Below are 10,563 nucleotides of genomic sequence, written 5' to 3'. Positions count from 1 at the left end.
AGCATCTCTGCTCCAGCTCTATTCTCTGGCAGCAGCTGGTGGGGAAGGAGTGATACAGAACAGCTATGTTCACCTGATTACTCGGGCTTTGTGTGCTTTAAATTCTGGTAACAGTAAATGGAAAGTTGTTAGATTAAATAAAAGCATATGCTTATACCACCTCCAAGAATTACCTAAATCCTTTTCAGAGACTAAAAAATGTGGCTAATTATAATAAAGTTGTATGTTTTGGGGACATATGCAGAATAGTCAGTGTCTAAACCTCCCAGAGTTAAAAACTAGTTTGAGGTTGATGATACTGAGTGGTTAAAGCTTTTGACTGAGCAAGTGCTAGGAGATGGTTAACTACTGCTTCAGAGGCTAGGCACGCTTGCATCACAAGCATTTACTGTACACCAGGCAATAAGCTTTGTAATACAGAATTTTAAGGTTTGTGCTTGTTTGGGAAAGGGTAGCCTCAAATGCTATGATCTATATGGGTTTTACCTTGGGCTACATGCACAGAGTCTGAATTGGTAATCTTATGGCCTGCATCACAACTGATAAACAAAGCACTGAAAAACAAAAAGGCTGCTTCCTCTAACCTGTAACAATACTCTCCCACTCAGGCCTGTGAGCTGGGGATCAGCTTTGACTGTTCTCTTAAGGGGCACATCCAATCTGTAAGATTTCCAAAGTATAAGCTTTTCTTTCCATCCACCCAATGTTATAATTGGAGTTCTCCTCTATACATTCTCCTTTCTAGCTTCTCTAACACAGGCACCATCCCAGCTGATGCATTCAAAAAGAAAAAAAAAAAAATGTATCTTCTCCCTCAGACCCAATTAGTCCTGCTTCAAAAACCTACCCAGTTTCCTGCCATTCCACAACATATTTTCTCATCTTTGCTTTTAAGGCTTTACATCTTAGTCACACCACCTACACCTAACCCCTCTCCCTCACTTTGCCAATTCATCAGCATCCCTGCTCATCCATCATGTTCTCCCACAATTACTGTGGTGTTGCCTAGGCTGGAATTTTCCAAAGAGGAAACCAAGAGAGTTGAGTCAGCGGGAGTTTGGCGCTCAGCTCACCTAACTCAGTTATCTTTTCAAAATGCCAGCCTTCATCTTCACTCAGTGACCACTTCTGCCCCAACATGTGTTGGGGAGGAAATGATTGATGCATACAGACTGCATGGTCAGCAATAGCAAAATTCACAGAAATACAATTGTCAGGCAGCAACTGAACAAAAATAACTGGTCCTATTAAATATTGACTTTGGTCATTCCCCTAACTTTCCTCCCCTGCATTGTTTGGCCACTCAGTGAAACAAGCTAGCTAGCAGTACAGGGACTATTGTTGTCTTTTGTGCACAGAGGGGCAAACTGATCCTGTTTGTGTTGTAACAGGATCTGCAGGCCCTGTTCTACCCCCATGGAAGATACTGTCTCCTGTAAGCTGTGAAGACAAAAGGTAATTCTGTACTTTATGAAATTGGCTGTTAGGAAGAGTTCACAGGCACACTTGGAGACCACTCTAACAGAGTATTTGTCAGATAAAATATAGACTAATTTCTAGGGACTATTAGATTTAAAATTAGTCAAAAACAGCAAGGCAAGGTTGTTAAAATTAACACTAGTGTAGCTAGATGTTTTAAAGAACAAAGTCACATCAATGACAAGACTGTTTTATTAACATACTACAGCATTGAAAAGGTAGCAGCCTGCACAACAGGAGCATATGATTACATTTGCTGGGCTATAGGAACCATTCCTGGTCTGAACTTCCCAGGAAGTTACTTAACTAATTTTAATACTTGGGGGGCTACAAGGAAAAGCATAGCCTTTACTGTTTGGCAGTGATTAGCTTTCCCCCTACCCCCCACCCTCAATATAAGTGAATTCCACTTTATAGATTGCTTATATAAAGTTAGGTCTCACTTTGCCTTTGCATTCTGAGCTTTTTTAGATGGAGCCATCAAAGCGTAAAAATCACTTACTTCACATCAACTCCAAGCCTCTGGCATGTCTCAGATGAAACAGGACCTTGAATCTCCAAATTACATGCTCTTCTTTAAAGCACAGTGATGGTTGTACTAAATACATTACCCTACTGCTCAGTTTCTGGTAAGAGCTATACAATCTCTGCTACTATTAAGCTGGCATTTACTGGCAATCAGAAGAGTTAAAGCAACAATTTCACCCCTTACAACTTAACAAGGGAACCTATACTAGACCATCCCCCTGCTCCACCCCCAAAGCAAGGAGCCACAAGGAGCTCCTCAGACAAGTCAGTCTTGTTTGAGCCAACTCTGCTTTCTGCAGCCCTCCTCTGTAAGGCAGCTCCACATGAAAAAAACGTGGGTGGGCAGCCAGCCCACTCTTTATAAATTCCTCATGCTCTGAGAAGAGGTATCAATCATTACCATTTTACTAATGCCTGTTAGTGCAATATCAAAGGTTAGCTATAACTGAAACCCAGCTCAGGCTTCCTACTAATTGCTGCTATGTCCCCCATGCCCAAGTTATAGTTAGAGGAAATAACTATTGTAAATCAAAGTTCTCCCCCAACTCCTCACTGGCTAGTGTAGTCTATACTGATTAGTAGTACTCACAGCCTTTGCTTAAAGCTCAGAGTCCATCTTTCATTTGATTTTAATGTGCTTGGTTTACAAGTTAGTTTTCTATATAAAGAGGGAGAAGTAACTGTTTACTATCTGCTGGAAGATTACTGACAACAGCATCTCAAAAACTGCAGAATTAGGTTCAGAGAAGGGTAATAAGACTGATGAGGCAAGTAGGAGAAGATTGAAAGATAGGTAAGGAAGCTATATTAAAATCTAGCTGCTCCTTAAAGCAGCAGTAAGGAGAAAAAAAAGATGTGACAAGATAGTAGGAAATGTTTTGTAAGAGTAGAGGCCAAGCATTCAGCTGGACTTGATAAGTAATTGGACATTTATAGCTGAAGTGTTCTTTAGTATGAGAATTATCTATTAACTTAAGCAGGTACCTACCCTGAGGCTGACACCAGATCTGTAACAGGTTATCCAGCATCTGTTCACTGCAATGTTTCTAGAAAGTAGAGTGCTTATCACTATTCAGGCAGGCTACTGAACTAGACGGATCATGGCCTGATCCGCCCTTGGAATTTATAAGCAATTCAGTTGCTGTTTCCTAGCTCTCATCTATTGCTTTGTGATGCTCAAGACCAACACTACAGGAAGTTAGCCTTCCAATCTCAATGCCTATATATCTATCTATCTTTTTTGGGTTAGGCAGTGTAAGCAGTAGAAGCAGTCTAAAACACAACCCAAGAATTAAGCTTAAGTTAATTCCAGTGGAGATTTTATCTAAGGAGCTCATTTGCCAAGACACAATCCTAGTTTCATGAGACTTCAGGTACTGTTCTATTGAACAAGCAAGATTGTCGTTTTGCTGCAGTCCTTTGTTTAACTTTGCCACCGCCTAGCTTCTGGTGACTATCCTTCTGCTGTAGGCTGGATTGTTTCTGCATAGATCAAATACAAGTCTTAGGTAATGCAAGTTATTCCAGTTCTTTATTGAGATACAAAAGCTTCAAAGTTAATGCTTAAGAATAAAAGCTTCAAAGTTCATTTTTAAAAATCACAATACAAAGGTGGCAGGTCAATGATTTCATCCAAGGTAGAGAGAAAGTTGGTAGCTGATTGTAGCAGGTCTGGAAGAGTTAAGGGAACAAGTCAATTTCATGAAGCCTCATATTGTGAAGTCACCTTACACTACAGAGTTTAGTTATTTTAAGAAGTTGCTAATTCCAGAGAATTAAATACCAGCTAAAGGATTTAGATCTTAAAAACATTCAATTAGCAATAGAACTATTCACAAAATTAATCTAGTCTGCTTGACTACAGCTGCAAACTTAAAACTAGATGCCTCATTTGAGGAAAGTTAGATTGCTCGGTTACCATAAGGTAGCATATATACAGCAAGATTCTAGTGGCATATAAAGCATTGTTATGCTTGCATAGCCCAGCAGATAATACAGTTGACAGCAACCAAAATGGCTGTTCCCCATCTACCCAGTCATCTCTTTGAATCAATGTAGCATTCTTAATCTAGCTGTGTCAGAGGATTACACTGGTACAGGTATAACATGCAGAGGCAGAGATTTTTTTTATTAAACATTTACTAAATGAAGTCTCTGCAATTAAGTCAGTTTTTAAGGGGTTACAATATCTGGCCATTTTCATTTGCAAGAGGGCTTGGCCTGGTCATGTATCCCAGAAATAGTTTTATCAGTGCTAAAGTACTAGGTTCAGAAAGTTAAACTCCCAGTAACTTAAGGATTATTACTCATAGGCTGAGTGTCTTCCCATCACCAGCCCAGAAATCAGCAAGATAGTCACACTGCAATCCAGCCAAAGCTTTACTTACCACATTCCAGTGAAATTGGTGACAACTTCACAGGTGAAGGGACCAGGTCTATAGAGCTGCTGGGTATATTTTTGTCAAGTATTAATAGGGGAACCCCAGTAAGAGATATGTGGCTTAGTCTGTGTTCTTCAGGAACGTCAAAACTCTCAAAGTCTGTTCAAAGAGATTAGTTTATTTTAAGTTTGATAGAGCTGCATGATTTCCTGCTAGACTGCCGTTCATGTCAAGCCTGTCCCCTTAGGAATGTGTTTAAAGATTAAGTTCATAGGCAGCTAGGTGCTCCAAGTATATTTATCCAATTCAATATAGGAAGTACTAAAAACTTAATAGCGTATGGAATTATGCAGGCAGAGTCTTTGAAATCCATTTGCCTCCCGATTACACAAAGCTGTCAGAAGTTCATATTCCTTCCTATTAGGCTGCTTGGCATTTGACAAACACTCCAGGATGACAAGTACCAGAGGGGTAGCAGTGTTAGTCTGGATCTGCAAAAGCAATGAGGGGTCCTGTGGCACCTTATAGACTAACAAATGTATGAGCATAAGCTTTTGGGGGCAAACAGACCCTGAGACAAGAGCATATTCTTCCAAGGTCGTGTTACACTGAAGGTTTCTTCACGGAAGCACTAAAGTTTCTCAATCCTAGAGTTATTTGGGAAGAGTTTTAATAATCAAGCACCTACAACAACAATTTAAACCCACAATGTTATTTTAAAATTAAGGGAGCTGTTATGCCCCCCATCCCCACTCCTTGCACATTGGTTGGTTATGCTGCATCCCTGGGAGATTTCTCATATTTAAATGTCATTAGTTTTTCTAGAAAGAGCCATGACCCACCACTCAGTGCTCAGCCTGAAAGAAACTTTAGTACAAGTACTCAAAATCCCCTGTCTCCCCACCCTCAGCGAGCAACTGAAGGTTGAGAGATTGAATAGGCACTGTAGAGCTCTTATCACATCTTTCGTGACAAGATATAGAATCAGAACATCAGGGTTTTCCACATCTCATTCTCTTGCTTGAAGGGCATCACCACTTCCAAGCTAGTTCCTATCTCTGCTAAGGCTCCCTTGTTCTAATAAGCCTTAATAGCCAAGGCTCTACAACAGCCAGGCTAAAACCCTGCTATGGGCAACAAGGTTAACTTGAAAGTCAAGCCCTATCTTTAAGGCTACTCATGAGGTTAAGACAAGTGTCATTGGTATCTGTTCTCACCCAGTGGGTTGTAGGGAAAGAAGTTTTCAATTTCTGGATATGCTTCTTCAGTGACTACATTGCAGCTTTCCACTCTAGTTGTCTTTCCAGTAGTCTAAGAAAGAGTTTAAAAGTTAGAGTACTGAACTATGACAAATACTCTTCTGTATAGCAGAGATCTTCTACCAATGTCACAAGCAGTCTCTGGAAAAGGATGGAGTCCTAGAATTTGTGTACATGAGCAAGACTTTAGACAAGTTTGCTTTTAACAAGACAGTATTTCAGCATGATGATTTGGAAATTACTGCAAGGCCATACAGTAAGCCTCCAATTTAGCATATCCTGATTCAGGAGACTTTGGGACATCCACCAGGCCCATGTTGTTTCCGAAGTCCACCTCATCCACCAGCCCACACCATCCCACAAAGAAAATACCTAAACATTGCCACAGCTGCAGGAGCTGCCACAGCTGGGGCTCTGGCTGCAGCTGCACGAGCCATACAACAGCAGACCCCATGCTGCAGCTGGAGGAGCTGCTACCATGGCTGCTGTTCCCACAGTGGCTGCAAGAGCCACCGTGTGCTCCTCCCATCAGGGATGGGTGCACATGTGGGCACAAGGCATTTGCCTATGTGCCCCACACCCTGTGAAAAGAGCATATGGCAGCCCTGGCTGTGGTAGAGACTCCAGAGGTGCTGGTGGCTCCTCCAGTCATGGCAGCAGCCCAGGATGCAACAAGTCTCCAGCAGCTCTGGTAAGAAGCCTATTTTGCAGTGTTTTGGGGGCAGGGGTGCTATGCATATACAAGCAAACCCTTGCTTTTACCAGGCTTTTAGCATTAGACACCCCTCTTCCCCCCCCGCATTAGTTCATTAAAGCAAGGGTTTACGGTACATGATCTAAAGGCCACTGACTCTCTGCCAAATGCATACTAGATACTGAGCAAGACCAGATCACTTAGATGGGCCAGGTTTTTTTTTTTTTGTTTGTTTGTTGGTTGGGGGGGTGGGGGTGTCCATCTGATTAGGTAGATCATCAACCTAAGCAGTATGTTGTATCCTATCACCTGGGTCTAGTTTTAGCATCAGTCCCTTCTCAACTGCTTTTTGATCAGAAAGGAAGTATTACACATGAAGGAAACAGCTGCTCCCCTCCAATCTTGGGAAGTTACTTGGATTATTAGTAGGATTTTTTTTAAACTTCCATAAACATGGAATCATGCAGTGCTCAGACCCCATTTCCTGTAGAGGAATAGCCAGCCTCTTCCCTTATTTCTAGGAACTAGCTGGGTAGAGAACAAGAATGCATGTTCTGTTCCTGCTGAACCTTTTTGTATACATACTCTCTCAGGAGGCAAAGCCCATTTCTCTTTTAGCATTTCCTTCTTGTTTGGAATTCCTGGAGTCCTGTTTACATTTCCCAGAGCTTTTCTGAAAGACTTGGATGTGGCTGAATTTGCGTTAACAGTTTTTCCAACAATGGGAGTCTGGGTCCGTGATCTTTCAGATAAAACTTTTGCTGCAGGAACAAATTTACAATGAATCAGTACATGGCTAAATGTAGCCTCTCTCAAGTACTTGCAAAGCTATTTCAAACTTTCTGCCTAATATATGCTTACATAGCAAGATGCAGTCATTAGACAGGAATCAGAGGCTTGATCTAAACTTAAACTTGGATTAGTATAGCTACACTGGCCTGTGGTGTGGAAAAACTCTTTACCTAGCAATGCTGACAACCCATGTTTATACAGCTATGTTACCCCAAGGACTTCTGCTCATAGAAAAGTTTGTTCAGGGAGGTACTTACTATTCCTGTAACACCAGGAAAAAAAATCTTAGTATAACTTGTATCAGGGACATGCCAATATAGCACTACTCACATTCATCCAGGGTACATACAGAAAAAAGTAACCTATAACTGACAGGTCAGAGGCCTCTATAGACCCCTTAAAAAGAGGGACCGAATAGGCTGGGGTGTCCAATATGTTCACCTTATGAGGTGAATAGGACACTGCATTGTGGCAAATTCAGGAAGAGGAGCTGCATGCAGCAAGTGCCATCCACCCCTTCTGTGCGCCTGCTCAGTGGAAGATGCTGCGGGTGCCTGGCTATGTGGGAAGAAGGCATCTATTTAGATCGGGGTGGAGGGAAAATGTGGCAAATATGGAAAAAACCCAAATGTGGCCATCTTTGAATTCCTATTGGACACCACTGGGATAGGCAAAAGTAGCTCTAATGGGCTTCTAAGGATGTGTGCTTAATACAGAATCATGCCAAAACTTTCATGCTCTTCTTCAGGTCTGGAGAAAGAGCAAACCAAATACATTCCTGCTTTAATTCACTAGATACCTTGCTGTGGTTCAAAACTCAACATTTAGTTTCTAGAGTAACATACTCACAAGACACTGAGGATGCCCTTAACCGATCCTTAGTAGCAGTAGTAACATCTCCTTCATTCTCTTTGTCTATAAAGACAAGAGGAGTTGTCATCTTCAGTGTGATGCAATCACTGCAAAAGGAAAAGTCACTTGTTCATGAAGTTATGTCAAATCATTTGGAAATAGAAGCCTTAAGGACAGTCATGACTTTGGTGCCTCTCCTTATATAAATCTCGCAACAAGAGAGCATCTTTAAGAAAAAGCACTTGGTCAACATCAACTTGAAGGGATAGTCAGACTAGCGTTTAGGTGAGGCTTGTGTGCATTTTGTATAGCAGTACTTAAAAGCTGTATACAGATCTAACTACAAGATGTTCAGTTAGGTGCCAGCCAGATAAAGGTTAGACAGGCATACACAGACACACCATGTGCTTGTCAACCTGACATGCTGTAGGAAGCCCCACTGCCTGATCTAGATTGCTTTTATAGATTATCTAGGTTTCCTCTTGTTTATCAATCATTAACCATGCTGTACTTCAGTACCTCTTAATGCATGCTCTTTATAGTTATTAAGAAGACTACTTACAAGTACAAATTGATATTCCCCATAATACCAAAATTGACAAACTGCCAATATGGAAATCAAGTAACATGATTTCTCATACTTCAGTAGCCCTGTCAGCTCCTGATTAAGCTAAAAAAAGTCAAAAAGAGGCAGTTTTTAAATAATTTAGTACTTGCAAGCTATTTAGAGAGGTTCAATAATCTGGCACCCTCAAGTCCTGAGCAGCACCAGACAACAGTATTTGCTAAAACTACAGGACACCAAGATCATCAGCATTACCAACATTTCCACAGCTAAATTACAGCACAGAACACCAAGAGCCAGGACTGGAGATTAAACAAGTTTTATGGGACTACAGAAAACTTGGCCACACACAAGTGGTCATCCCAATAACCCGAAATCATGCAGTGTTACAGATGTTGCCAGACTAGAGAGGTTCAACATACATAGGCAATAGAATCTCTTAGGAGTATCAACTTGAAAACGTTCCATGCCAGCATGAATTTGTGCTAGTGATTAACAATCTTACTGTTGTTTTAGTAGCAGAGAGAAGACTAGTCTATTTCTTCAACCTCGGGTTATCTAGTGCTCTGTGGAAGTCTAATGAAGGGAACAAAACTGTGCAAGATAGGTTAGCTTCAACATTCAGCACCAAAACTGCTTATTCCATGAACTAACCAGACATAAGAATTGCCATATTGCAATGTCAGGGAGAGCTCAAATAAAGGCCTGGAGGCCACAGCCAGCCCCTTCAGTCCAGCCTTGAAATCCCACCAAGGACCAGGGTCAAGACAACCTTGCCAGAAAGAACCAGCACAACTTCCAGACATCACGGCAAGCAAAGGGGAAGACAGTGATCCAGTAAGACTAGCTCCAGTCCCATCCCTTGAACTTCCTCTTCCCACAACAGCCTCAGCTTCTGAGTGCCCGGTTAAGTGCAACCACTCTGCAGCCCAAGCCACACTGCCTCACCCCAGCCCAGCATGGCCCCACTCCCACTCACCACCCACCACCCACGTGCCCCTGAGCACGGGGTCCCTCCCCCCTCACCACTCCCAGACCAGCCCTGATAAGAGCATTGTACAGCTTGGGAAGCACGAGCAGGGAGAGCAAGAGGCGTGTCTCGAAGCACCAGTGTGCAGCGGGCCACACCCGCACTGCCTGCACCCTTCACTACAGCGGAGGAGAGAGAAGGCTGAGCCCTCGGGAGATGTGCACCGAGGAGCATTACCCAGGCAGGGGCGCCCACCAAGCAGGGAGAGAAAACCCCTCTTCCCATCCCTGGCGGGGTGGGGGTCTGCACTCACCAGGCTAGAGCCCCCGGCAGGCGCTGGGAGAAACTAGACAACGGGCTCTTTGGGGAGCAACAACGCTCCTACCTGCGGAAAGCGAGCACAGCAGAGCTCTGAAACCCCCAGAGGAGCTACAGCCACCGCTTGCCAGAAAGCACCGGACCCGCTACCGCCGATCCTGCACGACCTTAACACCCAAAGACCCACACCTCAGCCCTCCGCGCGTTACTCGCCGCGAGACTTTATTCAAACATCAACCTCTCCTCCCATTGGCTGCCTGACACGCGGGCTAACTGATTGGCTACTTTTTCAGAGCCAATGGCTGACTAGCTGCTTGTCGCTCTCCACCAATAGGGGAAAGGAAGAGCCGCCGGCCGTCTGGAGTCGAGTCAGACCCACGGTATTGAGGGTCACGGTTGCTCGTAGCCCCCAGCTGGTGGGGCTCCCCAGAGTGTGTTTCCTGGCGTGAGCCGGGGATGCTGTTTATGGTTGTGCATTCCACGGAGCGAGCTGGGTGGTTAAAATCCTTCGGCTTCTTGGTCCTCCCCTGCTGTGTAGTCCTGGCTAATGAATGATGATGCTAGTTAAAGGGGTTGCTTATTATACCGGGCACCCTATGCGTGGCGCTGTCTCAGCGGCTTACAGGGAAAGGCCTCATCCTGCAAAGTCCAGAGCAGTTCCTGAGAGGCAATGAACAAACTCCTCCCCCGGGGGATATCCCACCTCCAGGGAGCGGCTCAGTGCC

At 43.5% G+C, this 10,563-nt stretch overlaps 1 protein-coding gene across 5 annotated transcripts; it reads right to left on the bottom strand.

The window, feature by feature from the left end:
• Positions 1 to 3,535: 3,535 nt before the first annotated feature.
• On the bottom strand, positions 3,536 to 10,554 carry PTTG1 (PTTG1 regulator of sister chromatid separation, securin). Of its 5 annotated transcripts, none has more exons than XM_075009707.1 (7): positions 9,834 to 10,554; positions 9,056 to 9,144; positions 7,983 to 8,092; positions 6,927 to 7,102; positions 5,606 to 5,699; positions 4,395 to 4,547; positions 3,536 to 3,678 (listed from the first exon to the last, which is right to left on the bottom strand). In XM_075009707.1, exons 3-7 carry the CDS (start codon positions 8,071 to 8,073, stop codon positions 3,599 to 3,601), a joined length of 594 nt encoding a protein of 197 aa, XP_074865808.1. In that variant the 5' UTR covers positions 8,074 to 8,092; positions 9,056 to 9,144; positions 9,834 to 10,554; the 3' UTR covers positions 3,536 to 3,598. The 5 variants fall into 5 exon arrangements, with proteins under 5 accessions (XP_074865808.1, XP_074865809.1, XP_074865811.1 ...); XM_075009708.1 differs by having other exon boundaries at positions 9,906 to 10,554; XM_075009710.1 differs by lacking the exon at positions 9,056 to 9,144.
• Between the last annotated feature and the right edge of the window lie 9 nt (positions 10,555 to 10,563).

Source organism: Carettochelys insculpta, chromosome 15 (genome assembly GCF_033958435.1).
Source record: "Carettochelys insculpta isolate YL-2023 chromosome 15, ASM3395843v1, whole genome shotgun sequence".
Lineage (NCBI taxonomy): Eukaryota > Metazoa > Chordata > Testudines > Carettochelyidae > Carettochelys > Carettochelys insculpta.
The sequence above is the reverse complement of the archived record's forward strand: the minus strand, read 5'-3'. Positions and strand labels throughout refer to the sequence as shown.

Coding starts and splice junctions, on each gene's coding strand:
- PTTG1 (XM_075009707.1), bottom strand. CDS start 8,073: ATGACAACTCCTCTTGTCTTTATAGACAAAGAGAATGAAGGAGATGTT. Junction 4,548..5,605: donor CTTTCCCTACAACCCACTGG/GTGAGAACAGAT, acceptor CTCTTTGAACAG/ACTTTGAGAGTTTTGACGTT. Junction 3,679..4,394: donor ACCAATTTCACTGGAATGTG/GTAAGTAAAGCT, acceptor TAACTCTTCCAG/ACCTGCTACAATCAGCTACC.